The following is a 16,740-nucleotide window of genomic DNA, read 5'->3' on the forward strand; positions in this document are numbered from 1 at the left end:
TGACAATTGACTTTTTTTACATTTTTGCAAGGCAGTGGGGTTAAGTGACTTGCCCACAGACACATAGCTAGGTAATTATTAAGTGTCTGAGGTAAAATTTGAATTCAGGTCCTCCTGACTCCAGGGCTGGTGCTCTATTCACTGCACCACCTAGCTGTCCCCCAATTGCCTTTTTTTTGGTAATTATTGCATTCTCTTCTGCATTCTCTATCACTATCTTGTAACTTAAAGGAACAGGGAAAATAATCAGACAGCAAATGCACTCTGATCTACTGATGTACATTGAGATAGCTGATCATATCCACTTTAATTGGTGCCATGAGCTTCAGCTCCTTAGACAGTGCTTCTTCCCCCAACCCCCTAGCCACCCAACCCTTCATAATGGGAATTTACTTTTTTTTTGCTGCGTGGAGTAAATTTGGAAATTCAACACTGAATTGTCTTTAAGCAAAAAGAAATCATTTATGATCTCTACATGGTTTCTATTATCTGGGGTTAGAATGTATATTCACTGCTTAATTAGAATCAATTACCATGCTTGGACTGTGAAATATATACACACACACATATAAAACATACATATGTGTATTATGTATGCAAGAATGTATAATATAGTGTGCACATACCTGGCTTGGTGAGACATGTTTTTGATTCTTTCTTATAACGGGATGACTGTGTATTTCCCTCAACAACCATCCCAATATTAAATTTCTTTCTGGTAAAATCTTCATCACTTCCAGGACAAAAGCTGACTGGACTGTTTCCAGCATCTGAGGGAGTCTTCACAGGAGATACTGACTGACTACTTGGGCATCCAGTATCATCTACAAGAAGACAAAATAAAGTGCTGACAATTAATCAAGGAATACAATGGAAATAGTAAGCAATGAAATGAGGTAAAGACACATAAAGAATGAATGCATCCAGTTTTATTGTAACCCTGGGCACATTTTGGAGAATGCCCATCTCTGTTTTGTTTTCTTTTTAAATATTTTCTTCCTTGCTTTCCCTGAAAATCTTTTTTTTTTTTTAGGATTTTTGCAAGGCAAATGGGGTTAAGTGGCTTGCCCAAGGCCACACAGCTAGGTAATTATTGTCTAAGGCTGGATTTGAACTCAGGTACTCCTGACTCCAGGGCCAGTGCTCTATCCACTACACCACCTAGCCACTCTGAAAATCTTAAACCATTACATAAATGGAAGCATCAATTATTTTTCACAAAGTAAAATGAAAGGTAGTACAAGGGAAGAGGAGACAAGAAAATATTTGAACAGTGGTTATGCAGAAAGTGATGTCAATAGGCAAGAGAGATACAGTAAAAGTTTATAATAAAGCAATAACAATCCACTAAAGTTAGAAAGAAAATGTATGCATTGTTTTTAAATTTTTTTATATTTATTGAAGGCAGAGGCGTTAAGTGACTTGCCCAAAGTCACTTTTTTGTCTTTCTTTGTATATCCCCCCCCCAGTGTCCTGCCACTAGTACACAGAAGGCACTTCTTTCCTAAGAGGAAGATGAAGTAGTTCCTTATTATCTATCTATCTATCTATTCATTTATTATTTGTTTATTTATTTATATATCTATTTACAGATAAGGAAACTGAGAATGAGAGACTTTCCTGAGAAAGTCACTCTTTCTCAGTGTCTAAATGTCACTCTTCCGGAGACCAAGTCCTGTATTCCCATTGCCTAGACACTTGTTAAGCCAGGTGAGCCAGCAGAAGATATGATCATTTGTTTGTTATTTGAGTATTGAAAGACATTGCCTTTAAATCCTCTGCTATTTTTTAGACTAAGCATACTGAATCCTCTGTAGACCACAGGCCAGCTGTTTTTTTTTGCTTATGCCTCATGCATATGGACACACACACACACACAGACACACACACAAACAGGGACAATGCCATCTGGATTAAATAAGCATGATGAAGCTTATATTCAACTTAAAAAGCTTTTCTTATTTTCTCAGTTGTATGTTATTACCACATTCATGATTGGAAATTAATGCATGTAATGACTAAAGACCTCTTCAAACACAAGCAAAGTCAAAAGGAGGATTACATTTTTGGCCTATAAATGTCTTCTGTATAGTTACTCAACTAATTGCATTTGTGATTATAGAGTACTATATTTATATTTTGATAAAGCAGGGTATTTTAAAATAACTTACAAAAACAAACAACTGGAAAATGCTTACTTATCTTAGAAGAGGCTTATTTACTATCAAAAGGCTATTAATTCCATAGGATTCTTTTAAACACTGAGCTCTTTTTTATAAATATTTTATGTGTTTTTCATTTATATACAATAGTAGTTTCTACCTATTTTTTGGTAATGTTTTGAATTTTACAATTTTTCCCCCACCCTCCCTTCCCTCCCCTGCCCTGCCCCACCCCCGACAGAAGGCAGTCTGATAATCTTTACATTGTTTCCATGCTATAAATTGATCAAAATTGAAAGATCATATTCTTAAAGAAAAAATAAAATATTAGAGATAGCAAAATTATGTAGTCCATAAGACAACCTTTTTTTTTTTTAAATTGAAGGTAATAATCTTTGGTCTTTGTTTAAACTCAACAGTTCTTTCTCTGGATATTCTAAAATTTTCCCTGATTATTGTACTGATGGAATGAGCAAGTCCATTAAGGTTGATCATCACCCAAACATTGAGTTCTTCTACTGGATTTAATAGAATATTTAACTTAAATATCTTCAAATCGAACACTTCTCTATTTTATAAAACTGTAACTCCTGATCAGCAGACTATGTACACCTCATTTTTCAAGGGTTATAGTAATCTCTAATTTTCATGAAATGTTTATTAATAGTTCAACCATTACCATTTGAAAGCACAGAAAATTATTTTGTCAATCAACCAACCAATCAGACAACCTTTTTTTAAGGGCTGTTTACGTGCCAGAAAGTGGGAATGAAAAACAGGGGTCTTCATACTCAGAAAGTTTGGAAACTACCAGCATAAAGCATGATATAACCATATAGTTAATCTTTAACAAATAACATCACAAAAGCTCAAATTATGTATTATCTATTTTGATTGGTCCTCTGACAAATATTTAGTATAGTTCAATCTAATTGTTTCCTTTGTTTTTTATACTGTTTTGAGTTCTTTGTGTAATATACTGTTATTTTCTATGATGGTATCTGAATTTTTATACTTTTTAGTCTAAATAATATTTTTATTTTTTCAGGTGTTATCAAGGCCTTATTATTTTAAAATGCAATTTTCAGATGAACATTTTTGAAAAATGATCACTCTTCTGACATGTTCTCAAAATGCATGGTTTATTGTGCTAAAGCAAAATACCTTTCAAAATGTTTCAAATATCTCCAGAGGTTTCAATAAAGAAGGGGGGCTTGGATTAGATTTTCTCTATGATTCCTTCTAGCTCTTACATGCTATAATTTTATCTTTTTAAGGATTTTATTCTTATACATGAGAAAATGCAGTTAATATACCAAACTTGCCAAGGAAACAAGTATATTCGGTGATGATGTTTGTCCTTTTTTTCTTGAAGAAGATCATGTTATCAGGGAGGTGATGTCATGTCAAACAAGTGAATTAGATTTGAGTGGGGGTGCTGTGCTAACTCATATTAGTCTCACTTTCTCCTCTGGAGTCATCTGGGTCCAGTGACCAGTTATGAATCAGGATGACTTCAATGCAAGGCACACAGGGTTAAATGACTTGTCCAATGTCACAAAGCTACCAAGGTGTCAAGTATTTGAGGCTGGATTTAAACTCAGGTTCTTCAAACTCCAGGGTGTTTTATATACTGTATTGCCCAACTGTCCCTGATATACTTTCATATTTACTTCAGATAATAAGTATACAAGTATGTCAGGTAAATTTCATGTTGTAAAAACTTAAAATGCATAATTTATGACTATTGTTCCATGCTCCAATTTGGTAGAAATTCCAATCTGGTAGGTATTCTAGTTTTGACATGTACAGTAGGACTTGGTTTGAGTTCCTAAGAAATTCCTTTAAAAATACAGTAATAACTAACAAAGGTACAGTTATAATCCAAATTCTTAGGATCTTAGATTTAGGGTGGTTTCTAACCTTTCATTTCCAATAATGCTTCCTCTCCAAATAACAATAATGATAACAGTCAAAATTTATATAGGAACTTAAGATTTGTATATTAACTCATAGGATTTTCATACCAAACCTGTAGTCACATTTAACAGATGAACAAACTGAGGATGAAAAGTTAATTGTCATGGTTATGCAGCTAGTATGTATCTGAAGAAGGATTAATATTCTATTTCCCCCAATTCAAAATCTGGAAACTTCCATGTCATTCTCAATTTCTCCCAATCATCTCAACCAAAATACTAATTTTTGGAGATTCCAACTCTAAACTATAATTTGAATTCCTCCTTTTCTTTTCATTCCTATGATTCAAGATATAATTAATTCTCTGATTACAACTTAACTGGCTATAAAAGCCTTCTAGGTGATCTTTCTACTTTCTCTCTCTATTCCATTCCATTCTACTACCACTGAGCAATACATAACTCTTATTTTTTCTCTGTACAAAAATTGTCAGTGAGTCCACACTATTCACTAATGCTCAAACATCTGAGCATAGCATTCAAGGTTTTTCACAGTGTTTCCAAAAATAGCTTTCCAAACTCCCTTCCACATTGTAATTTTCTCCACTCATTTTTCTTCTTGAAAACTTCTACAGTAATTCCAAAGGATGAAACAATGAACAAATTTAACTATTTTAGATGATTATCAGAATTTCATTTTTAAAAGTTATACAGGAAAGAAAAGTTATCACTCATTTCAATTAACTATTCAGGTTACATAGAACCATGAGAGAAATAAGAAATCATGATTTTAATAATCATGTGTTAAATAATTGTTAAAATTTAGTTTCTACTTAATAAAGGACTATTTGTTAATAACTTTATTTATGAAAAGCATAATATCAGAAATTTACCTGAATGAAAATAGTTCTATTTATAACAATGGTGATCAAATAATATCATAATTTCCTCAATGTGACCATTTCTGATCTCATATTCTAAACTTGAAACAGAGTTCATTTCTATCTGTAATACTTATTTGAGATCTATCTACAGTAACAGCATCTCTCTCTCTCTCTCTCTCTCTCTCTCTCTCTCTCTCTCTCTCACTTATCAACTCTGTTTGATTCTGGGCAAGTCACTTAACCTGTCTGCCTCAGTTCCTTATCTAGAAAATGGGGATAATGATAATAATAGTTCTTACCTACCAGAGTTATTGTGAGGATAAAATGATATTTGCAAAGCACTTTGCAAGCCTTAATATGGTTAAAAGGTTAAGTATATCTATTTATCTATATAGGCAGTATATGCCTGTATATCTCTCTATGGTAGATCAACCAGAAAGACAAAGAAGACCCCCTAACATTCGTCACCAGACCAGGGATATAACTTAAAGACATCTGGGACTTGTCATCTGCACCATAACTGCCCCTTTAGAACTTCTGGACCTTTCTATCTATAATGAAGCCAAACTTTATTTTTTTTATATGTTCTATCTCCCTCAGAGTGTGGCCACTCATAGTGACTTTTCAAATCCTTTGGGAGATAATGACTCAAGGAGATGAACTCAGCATATGGGAAAAGTTTTAAAGATAAAAGAATTTTACATGTGCAATAATTTTGAGTATAATTTTGGACTATACCTTCTAGACTCCCACTGAACTTGGGAACTAGATTAATGGCTGGCTGGTCAAGAAGATGGGATGGCACTGCTAGAGAAATGATGGGATTGTGGCGGGGACGAGGGGAACTTCTTAAAGACAACTGGAGTGTCATCTGGTGGCCAAAAAATGCACTTCACTTCATTCAGATAAGTAATTAACAGACCTCAAAATAGCCAGATAGTAAGGGAATGAGACCAAGGATGGTCATAGTTGTCAAGAGAACATTTTGAAACTTTGGGTAGAACTAATCATCAATCAACCTAACATTCAAATTTATTCTCTTTTTCACACACACACACACACACACACACACACACACACACACAGGTGTCAATGATCTATCAGCCTAATTGGGAGCATAAATGCATTCATCCTTTTTGTTTTTCCCATGTGAATGGTTAGTGGATTTCTCTAAAGGGATGTTGAAATGTTCTATTAACTTGCATGACATAATCTGGGAAGAGAACCATTTAAATAACTTTACCATCCAAAGAGAAGCCTTTTCTTTACTTTTTTACTTTTTTTTCAATATTTATGCAAGTCATCTTCCAAAACTGATGAATACATTTATCACTCTCTCTGATGCTTTGATTGATAGAAAATTGTACATTATTTTTTGGCAAGGCAATGGGGATAAGTGACTTGCCCAAGGTCACATAACTAGGTAATTATTAAGTGTCTAAGACCAGATTAAATTCCTGATTCTAGGGTTGGTGCTCTATTCACTACACCACATAGCTGCCCAAATTGTACAGTTTTAAAATATTACAAATAGCTCTCTACTGGAAAAACTCAAATAATAGCACTGTTCTAATGATACTATATGACTGTGAATCACAGAATATCATGATCCCAAAACAATTCAAATTACAAATGACTCAAAGTATAAAAAGTCACATGGTAGACTACAATGTATTATTTTCGACATCAATTTGTGAAGTGGCATAAAAGCCATTATTGAGAATGCAGATGACTGAAAAAGGAAATGGTTTAGTTATCATCTTTGACATTCTTGTTAAAAATATGAGCAGTCCTAGTGGTACAGTGGTACTCCATTGTTCTTTATAAAAAAAATAGGGGAAAATCTCTAGGAGATATAATGTGGTTGCTCTATGGAGGAGTTGTGGTTAAAAACTGACAACCATAATAGGTAAGACTTTTAAAGGATAAATGGAAATTCCCACTTAGTGAAATAATGGATTGACAAAAGTATAGAAATAATAAGACTCTATTTTAAGTAAATGTTCATTATTGATTCATTGGTTTAGTTTACATTAATCAAGTGACCATAGATTTTATTTTTATTATGAAGCATTTATTATGGAAATAAGGTGACCCTGACATCAATAGAAATGGAACTTTTCTAATATCTTTTTTAAGGTTTTTGCAAGGGAATGGGGTTAAGTGACTTGCCAAAGGCCACACAGCTAGGTAATTATTAAGTATCTGAGGCCAGATTTGAATTCAGGTACTCCTGACTCCAGGGCCAGTGCTCTATCCACTGCACCACCTAGCTGCTCCATCTAATATCTTTTTGAAATAACTTTAGTTCCATTAGTAAATAAGAAATCTACTAATTACTGTAGGAAATGAATGACATTGTTTTCACTCTGATTATTTTTATAACCTTCTTTAAAAGGATGAAGTAAAAATACTTACTATGTGTCTGACACTATGCTTTATAAATATTTATCTTTTATCTTCATAATAGCCCTAGGAGGTAGGCACTATTATTAATCTAATTTTACAATTGAGGAAACTGAGGTAGAAAGATTAAGTGACTTGCTCAGGGTCAAATAGACTATCATGGCAAGTTTGGGTAGTTCTTTCTTAATGATGAAGATATGTCACCTAGTACAAGTGAACTGTGTTCCATACACATTGTTCCATCAATATGTGCCTACTGATAAAGACTTGTCACTTAGCATGAGGGATGTATCCTCTTGGATGAGTATCCAATGAAGTGAAACTGCCATTTGTGGAACTTTGGTTGAATATCACTAAGTCAAACCTTTAAGCCTGATGATTAAGGCAAGCCAAGGTGTCTCAGTGATATGGAACAGACCTACATCTAAAAAAGTCAAGGCCTCCCATGTATTCAAGTCAACATCAGTTGTTTTATTTCTACTATATTAGGTCACTGGGTTCAGATGGTTCTGGAAGAGATAATGAGAATGGTGTCTTTGCACAGCAGCCCCTCACTTTAATCCAAATTATGTCCCTGTCATGATATCACTTACATGATGATATAGTCTTTTTCAAAGGACAGCAACAAATGACTTGTTCATGTTCACACATCTAATAAATAGCATGAAAACACAGATCTTTCTAACTTAAGACCCAAGCACTCTATCCACATTCTTAGGTCTTAGCAAAGATAGAGATCAAGCAAATAGCCTAAGCTGCCTTAAGGACAGTGGCAGAAATAGAACTCTAGCTTTTTCTCTCTTATTCCTCTATGCATTGAAAAACAAATAGGACCACTTCTGCACACTTGTTTTGGGACTCATTATTTACTATGTTACTTCTATAGAACAAAACTTATTTTTCTATTGGAAAGTTAAATATTATCACCTCTTTAAAACTTAATTTAGTTATTTACCTCTACCCTTATGTACATGAATGACTGCCTTCCAAACAAGAGACTCAAAGTACCACCAAAATGCTTTCTTGTCTATAAAGGTTTTTTTCCCACAAATTTACCCATGTTTCACATTATCTGTCATCAGCATGCATAATTACTTAAAGGTAGTCACGCTAATCAATTCAAGTTTGAATTAATCATTTATTAAGTCTAGTACTGTACTGTACTCATATGCTGGGGAGGAGATAAAGGAGGGAACAGACCACAAAAAGGGTTTTGATGATTCACTGGCTTTGTGATTCAGTCCTTGACAATCCTCCCCACCATGCCAGCAATGATGGCATAGCAGCACGTTTCTTGCCAAAGAGGATCTGTCAAGACCATTACTCAAGAGTCTTCTGACATTTGCCTGTTTTGGCCACAGCTCAACTTGCAAAAAGCAATCAAGCTTGAGAAAAGGCAAAGACAGTTATTTTCCTTGTAGTGGGAGAAGATCCGAGTCTATGCAAGCTAAAGTCACAGAAAAGAAAAAGAGGCCAATTTCATCAGGGTGTCACTTAGTCGTGTGCTTGGTGTGGCTTCCTTCTGTGCAGTTATGAACAATTGGACTTTGCCTGTCAGTTGGCTTTTCTTCAGCATCCGGTACCATTGCTGGAAGCAGAATGTTAGACCAGATGGACCAGGGAGTGTTCTTATTCAATATGGCATAGTCTCTGGGGCCTTGAAACCTTACAATAAATGTCCTCAAGTTATGATGCTGGAATGGCTCTCTGGAGTACTGAGGCAGTTAGACTAATCACAAGTAATCTGATACCATGTCAAATAGCCCATGGACAGATTACAAGGTCTTCATAGATTACATGAAATCACATTATAGGCTAATTAACTGTAAACTGATCATAGAAAACTTTTAACCAATATAATACAGAGAACACAGGATTTATGTCATGATATTTTCTTTCGGACAAAAATGCTTTTCTATAATACTAATTTGTTATGAACAAAACAACCACTCAATTAATTATATTAACTGAAAGTAATGGTCAGAAATGGAGTCATAAAAAGAGGATAGAGGAAAAAAGTGTTTGGGCTCCAGGGGTACCAGATATATCTTGCCCTATGCTTCTTTTCTGACACTTTTTCTCAACTTCAGGTACCTTGCTTGCTGCCTCTACCATTTTTCTCTCATCCCTGGGGTTGGGGATCATCAGCAGTGTTGCAGTTGTCTCAGGCTGAGTTGTTATCTGCTCCCTTCTCTCCTTCTTATTGCCCTTTTCCTCACACTCCCTGTGTACTAGATGATGACTTAGGCATGAAAATTCTTAGTTATGACTTTGGCTATATGCAATTGCTAATTTTCTCTCTGCATCAAAAATAACGGGAACATTTCAAACCCATGGCTCTTTGATATAGGAAAAAAATTCTCTAGTAAAATAACTCCACTTTAAAATTATGACCATAGGATTAATATGTGTTTGTAAATAGAAACATAAATATATTCACCTGTCAATATAGTATGGGTATATATATTATATATGAATATATTTATATCTAGAGAGAATGTGTATATATTTACATATATGTATATATAATTACATATATAGTGGAAAGAGAATATATAGATATATAGTATGCTACAGCCATGAAACCTCAAATATGTGTAGTGTGAGATCCAAATTCAAACACTGTCAATGCCAAGAATTATTTATATAGCTACATTATTCTGCATAAATTGACAGCTGAAGGAATTATACAGAACACCTTAAACTCTGAGGTACTAAAATTCATGTAATATACTCCATCCATGGGCTTGGAAATCAAAACATTCTGTTAGCTTCTACTGTGATGTTTTGTGGTTTATTTCCCTCCCAAGAATAATTTCAACTGAGTTGAGGAAAAACTTCATAGCATTAAAAAATATCCCTGTCAGATTACCCCAATTCGTGCAATTCTAGTTTTTAACAGATCACATTATGAATAAATGCCAAGGAGAAATCATTTTAATGACACTGAAGAAATAGTTCCTAATCAGAAAATGGGAAAGATACCAAAATACCATAGACAGGTTGAAAAAGTCTAGTTTGAAAAACAAAAAATTTGGGTGTGATTGTTCTAATTTCTAGAGGAATGTCTGGAAATATAAATTTCAGGCTGAATTTGACATAAGGGGAGATTCTGAGACCTTAGGAAAAGGGTGTGTGGGACTTGTCAGTATAAAGGAAAGGGAGGGTACAGTTTCTTTAAAAAACTCACAAAGCTAAGGATTTTCCTGCCATCAAGTTACATTTATAGCTCCTTTTCTTCTGCCAAGGATACTAAGTGCTACAGACTCTGATTTCATTTTATTCTTAGGAGAAACAGGGTAGGATTAAAACAAAATGAAACAAAAGCAATTGAGTTGTTCTCTCCCTCCACTTCCCCTTCCCTCCCCCCACCAAACAAGCTGACTGATTCTGTGGCTGGTTACATTCCCAACCTCTAAATGTTTTGAAGCATGTTGCTTGGTGCAATCCACTTGAAAGTAAGCATGTGCTCCTTCCTGGGCCAAAGATTTGGTGCTCTGCCCATATTAGAATCCTTCTTTCTAGCCGTGGGCTATGTCAATGAGGCCAGAAAGCCAGTAAGCTATAGGTTATAGCAACATTCATTTAAAAAGCTACCTTTTCCCAAAGGTCAGTTCTGGTAGGTGAGAGGTCTGATATTCACTACCCTAAATAAATGTGCCTTTCTACCTGTTTCCAGAATTTTTTTCTTCCTTTCTGATAATCAATAGAGTCTAGTTGATATAACAGAAGAGTTCTAATGACCAGAGTCAGGGGACTTGAGTTCAATGCCACCTTGGCCACTAACTGAATGTGTGGCCTTGGGCAAATATTATCTCTCTCTGTGACTAAGTTTCCTCATTTGTAAAACCAGGAAAATTGAACTGAGTAATATCTCTAAGCAGGCTCTCACCCCTAATTGTCTCTGATTGTTATGATTCTAGGTTTATATAATTAGTTTAGTTGAGATTACAAAAAAGTAAAAAGATGAGACTAAATAAATTGGGGTGGGGGGGATGATGTGTGGAGGAATGTCTCCAGTGGCCTTGGTCTACTTCAGATATAGACAGGGCTTAAAACTGATTTTATTGCTATGGAGATCTGCTGGAAATTTACTATGACAATTCAGGGTAGTTACCCAAGAGTCTGATTTGCCCAGGATTCCAGTGAGGAAACTTCCTTGCCCAAAGAAAACTGTAATTGCTTTACAGATAGCTGTTTTAGAGAATTGCCTGAAGCACTGAGAGGGTAAAGGACTTGCCCTTTGTCAAAGGGCCAGTATTTGAGAGAGGTTAAACTTGAAAGTAAATTCTAAGATCAGATCTTTATCAGTTACCTCCTTGCTGTTTCTCTCTTTCTGTTCTGTCTTTTTCTCCATAAATATTATATGTGTGTATATATGTTTTATATACATATATGTTATATGTGTATGTATATATGAATGTGTGTGTGTGTGTGTGTGTGTGTGTGTGTGTGTAAGTTAGTTGTCATCCTTTGATCTCAAAGAGGACTAAAGTTGCAGAGTGTCCAATTATGGCTGAAGAAACCAATCTCAGATGAGACCAATCTCAGATCAGATCTCAGAATGCTCTGTTCACAGGTTGGGCACAAATAGTCCATGTGAACTTTATATATATATATATATATATATATATATATATATATATATATATATATGTATATGACATTTTCTTCCACAAAGAATAGTACATATGAACTGTATATATATGTATATATATACATATACATATACATACATGTATATATATATATATATATATATATATATATATATATATATATAACATTTATACATATGACTTTTTCTTCCACAAAGCCCAGAGACCTTAAGGACATTCTCATAGCTAGATGGGTGAACAGAAACTTCTGTATTTTCAAGTCTTGATCGATGTTTTATTTTCTACTTTAAAACTTGCTTAGGACTCACCCATACTAAAACTATTTTCCCCTTATACTACTGTGTCTTACTTATTGCTAAATTTCTCAAAAGAGTTGTCTGAATTCATTGCCTTTATTTTCCTTCCACTCAGTCACTCCTTAATCCTTTGCAGTCTGACTTCAGCTCTTTTAAAGTCATTGAAAATGATCTCTCAAATGGTAACAGTGACTTCTAATTTAAACACCCTTCTCTTACACCAATCCTATTTGATCTCTCTTCAGTATCTAAAGTGGTGAGCAACCTATTGACCATCCCTCCTTTCCTGAGACTTTCACTTCTCTTGGTTTCCAGAATCCTGTTCTATGCTTGTTCTACTCCTGCTTTTCTTGCTGCCCTAAATACTGGAGACCACAAAATAGCTTTGCCAGTAGTGATTCAGTGACAGTTTCTCCACAACTATTTCCATTCTACTTTACAACAAATAATTTTTAAAGTAAATAATCACCTTTTGAATTAATCACTTTTCACTGTATTTACTTCAATTATTTAGATTTAATTTAGTTATGCAGTTATTTGCATATCTCCTTACATAAGGTGCCTGATTCCTTAATGCCTGGTCCATCAGATCCCCACCCCCACTCCAATTGACTATTCTTTCCACCTTTTAAATGTTATTTCTTTTTTCTTTTTCTCTTTCAATTTTTTTTATGGTTTGAATTTGGACTTCTATATCAAATATAAATCTTTAACTATGATCTCTCTCCTGAGAACTACAACAGCAAGTTTTAATTATCCTTTCATTTTGTGGGAAATAAAATGTCCCACCAGCATCTCAAGCTTACCAAGTTCAAAACTGAATTTACTATTTTCCCTTGTTTCTGACCATGGCATCACCCGCACTCTCCCAGTCTCTTTTCCTTGAAGCTTCATAATCAACTTTGCCTACTCTCCCCACTGAATAGAGCTGTTCCTTCCTCTAAAATATATCCCATTCTTTCCACCCTGGCTTGGACTATTGCAATAATTTTCCAGTTGGTCTCTCTGTTTCCTGATTTGTTTTTAATCTACATAAATTAATCATTTTAAAGAGTGATCATGTCATCCTCTTATCTTTAAAAAGACTAGTTTTTATATTTGGAATTAAGTCAAGAGTCTCTCTTCTGTCATTTAAGGCACTTTTAATTTGGTCCCAACAAATTTCTAGCACTATCTTCCACTACTCCCCTTTATAAACATTAAGCTTTAGCCAAAACAGATTACTTGCTGTTTCCAGGACACACCCCAGGCTTTTCTACTTCAGTGTCTTTTCTATAGCTGTTTCTTCCAAAAAGAAAATCCTTTTTGCTCCTACCTCCCCACACTTTTCCAACTCTTACCCATTTTCAGGTCTTAATTCAAACAGCATTTCCTCTGTGAAGTCTTTCTTGTTTTCAGTCAAGAACTACCTCCTTCCTCCTCAGAGCTCTCTTTGCACTGGGGATCTCTAGTATTGCATGTTTATACTCTGCTTCGTAATATAACTATTGTACACTTGGTATATCACATGGTGTGCAGATGGTTACTAAACCTGGGGCAAGTCATTAAACTTCCTTGGATCTGTTCCTTCATCAAATGAGTAATATATAAAGTCCTTTGCAAACCTTAAATTGCTATATAAATTTTAACAAACTGTCATTTTCATATATGACACTTGCTTAAAGTAATAGACATAGATAGTTCTTTCTATGGAATTTCCTGGTTATGAAGCTGTCCTGTATTAATAGTGGATCCTGTTTCCTGATGTGAAGTTCTATTCTTCTACCTATGTAGTCATTTAATAATATTTTAGATTTAAAAATGCTTCACATTTCTCCAGAAACCTAGATATACATATAAATAAAACTCATACACCAAAGCAGAGTTCAACTGGTTTTCAGTAAGATCATGTTAAGGATTAGAACAAGGTAATAACAGAATTCACTCTCAACTCTCCATCACACATAAAATTGAGGGAAAAGGTTTTTGTTTTTGTTTTTTCCTTTCTTGACCAGAAAACCTTGAAACACCCATCTATGACTAGATGTTGAATACTTGGTTTTAAAAAAAAGGGCTGAACATTCAAAACCATTTTAGCAAAAGTATAACTTGGCATGTTCAAAAATCATGCTTCATTTGAAGTTCACTGGCTCTCATTTATGTCTGCTGAACTGTTGTTGGAACATTCAGTACAGACAGTTGCTATATGAGGTCTCTACTCATACTATTTCAAATATATGTACTCTGAAGGCTAATGATAGCTGCCATTCACCAGGAAAAGGAAAAGATCCAGCAGCCAAATGAAAAGGTTAATCTGATCTATGGATTTCCTTTCTGATTCATAGACTCCTAAAATGTCTTGGCTAGTTGCTCAACAAAACAGGAAACAGTAGCCATGTTGAAACTCCAAAATTTAAAAACTATCAAAAAAATCCTTGAGGAAATTGCAAACATTTTGGAGGAGGTAAAAGAAAACTGAGCAATTTACTTTCCAGCCCTTTCTTTATCCATTCATACCCTCTAGCCAACATCTGTATAAAATGCTAACCATTCTGATATCTTTAATTCTAGACATTACTGGAAAAATTCCTAGCTTGCCTTCCTACCCAGATGCATCATCTATTTTTTCAAACAATGAAAATTCACAAACTGATAATTATAGTGGAAACTGTGGTTGTTCTAGGGACAGAGGACTGGGCTTTGAATCCCAACTTTGCTACATATTATCTGTGTGTTCTTAGACACCTAACTTCTAAGCCATATTGTCTACCATCTCAATGTCATCAAATGCAAAATGAAAGTTTTGATATTGGTGATCCCTGAGGTTATTTCCTGCTCTAAAACTCTGGTCCTCTGACAAGGTGCTATTAACATAAAATCATGAGAGGAACAAAAATGAAATATAGGAATTTAAACTCCTTATTTTAAATAATTTCTCTAAAAAAAATCCACCAATCTACACTACTGATATATAACTGAACAATTTGGTGAATGACTCTCTTGTTCCTTGAAGAAGAGATACATTCTTGTACTTTCTGAATTTTATTCAGGGTGTTATAGACTTGGTTTAAAATCATCAAGCTAAGATTTAATAAAAATGGTAAGGTTAGATAAATCTTCAGTTCCTCATTTGCCTTAGTTCCTCCTCTAAAAAAATGTACATAGTAACACAGGATCTAGGACAGGAAGGGACCTTAGGGAAAATAGTCCAAACACCTCATTTTACAGAAATTAATTATGGTCCAGAAATTATGGCCCCAAAATGACTTTCTTCAGGTCACACAGAGAGTAAGCTTAAAGAACTGGTTTTTGAACTGAGGTTTTCTGATCCAAGGTCAGTACTATTTCCATTGGCCTTGATAACTATCACATAGCATTACAAATGGGTACACCACTTCATCCTTAAACTCCAAATCAGGAGGTGAGAATAGAATCAAGATAAGAGGTGAAGAAGGACAAGAAAATAACTGAGAATGTGAATAGTGATCAATAGTCTGAAGTGACTTGGGTTCAAATCCTAGCTCCACTATTTATGTGCTGTATTAACTTATTTTTTTGTGCCTCAGTTTCTTCATTTGTAGAGTGGGATAAGAATATTTATATTACTTCCCCATAATGGGATTGTTCTGAGAATCATTGGCATAATTTATGGTTTTATAAAATGTAATTTTTTTCAATTAGCAAAAGTTAATTTTCTCTCCCTTCCTCCTTCCCTTCCCATTAAGAGAAAAAATTGTACAATATGCATAGTCAGGGGACCTGCTAGGTGGTGTAGTGGATAAAGCACCGGCCCTGGAGTCAGGAGTACCTGGGTTCAAATCTGGTCTCAGACACTTAATAATTACCTAGCTGTGTGGCCTTGGGCAAGCCACTTAACCCTGTTTGCCTTGTAAAAAAACCAAAAACAAACCTAAAAAAATATGCATAGTCAGACAGAACAAATCTCCACATTGACCATTTCCAAAAATTAAATTATAATATATGTAAAACACTTTGGTAACTGTAAATGCCTGAAAGCATATGTTTATGTTAATTTGTATATACTCATAAATAATACATGTATATTATTGTATATACACATAAATAATACCTGCTATTAATATTATATCAAAACTTTGGTTAGTTGCAGGAAAGAATACTATATCAATATGAAAACAACTTAAAATTTTGTTCTTTTGAAAAAAATGTGTGGAAAAAAGTTCAATGATTTTTTTATAGCACAAAGCTGTTTTTTAAAACTAACAGGAAAACTGGTAGCCATCTTTAACAATCATGAAACAAATGAGAAAATATTTGTCTCCCACTAAAAAAAGGAGAGTTTTCAATTGTATAATTGCATATATAGCCAGCCATTGGAAGTCAAAGGAATGCTGAGAAAGGGAAAGTTAGCTTAAGCAGAATCTGGTATTAAAGACAGGTGCCAAAGGCCACAAGTAAAACATTAAGCTAAAACAAACACTTAATAGCCTCACTCA

General features: G+C 34.4%; 1 protein-coding gene across 4 annotated transcripts in view; it reads right to left on the minus strand.

The window, feature by feature from the left end:
- The window catches only part of SYBU (syntabulin), a 95,511-nt gene that overhangs the window by 61,572 nt on the left and 17,199 nt on the right, over positions 1-16,740 (minus strand). For 3 of the 4 annotated variants that reach the window (XM_074201215.1, XM_074201214.1, XM_074201213.1), the window contains one exon: positions 627-824. In XM_074201215.1, the coding sequence (XP_074057316.1) occupies positions 627-824 (198 nt within the window). Of the gene's footprint in view, positions 1-626; positions 825-13,626; positions 16,240-16,740 lie in introns of those variants that run through there. The other variant, XM_074201218.1, reaches the window with a different exon arrangement.

Source organism: Macrotis lagotis, chromosome X (genome assembly GCF_037893015.1).
Source record: "Macrotis lagotis isolate mMagLag1 chromosome X, bilby.v1.9.chrom.fasta, whole genome shotgun sequence".
In the NCBI taxonomy this organism is placed as follows: domain Eukaryota; kingdom Metazoa; phylum Chordata; class Mammalia; order Peramelemorphia; family Peramelidae; genus Macrotis; species Macrotis lagotis.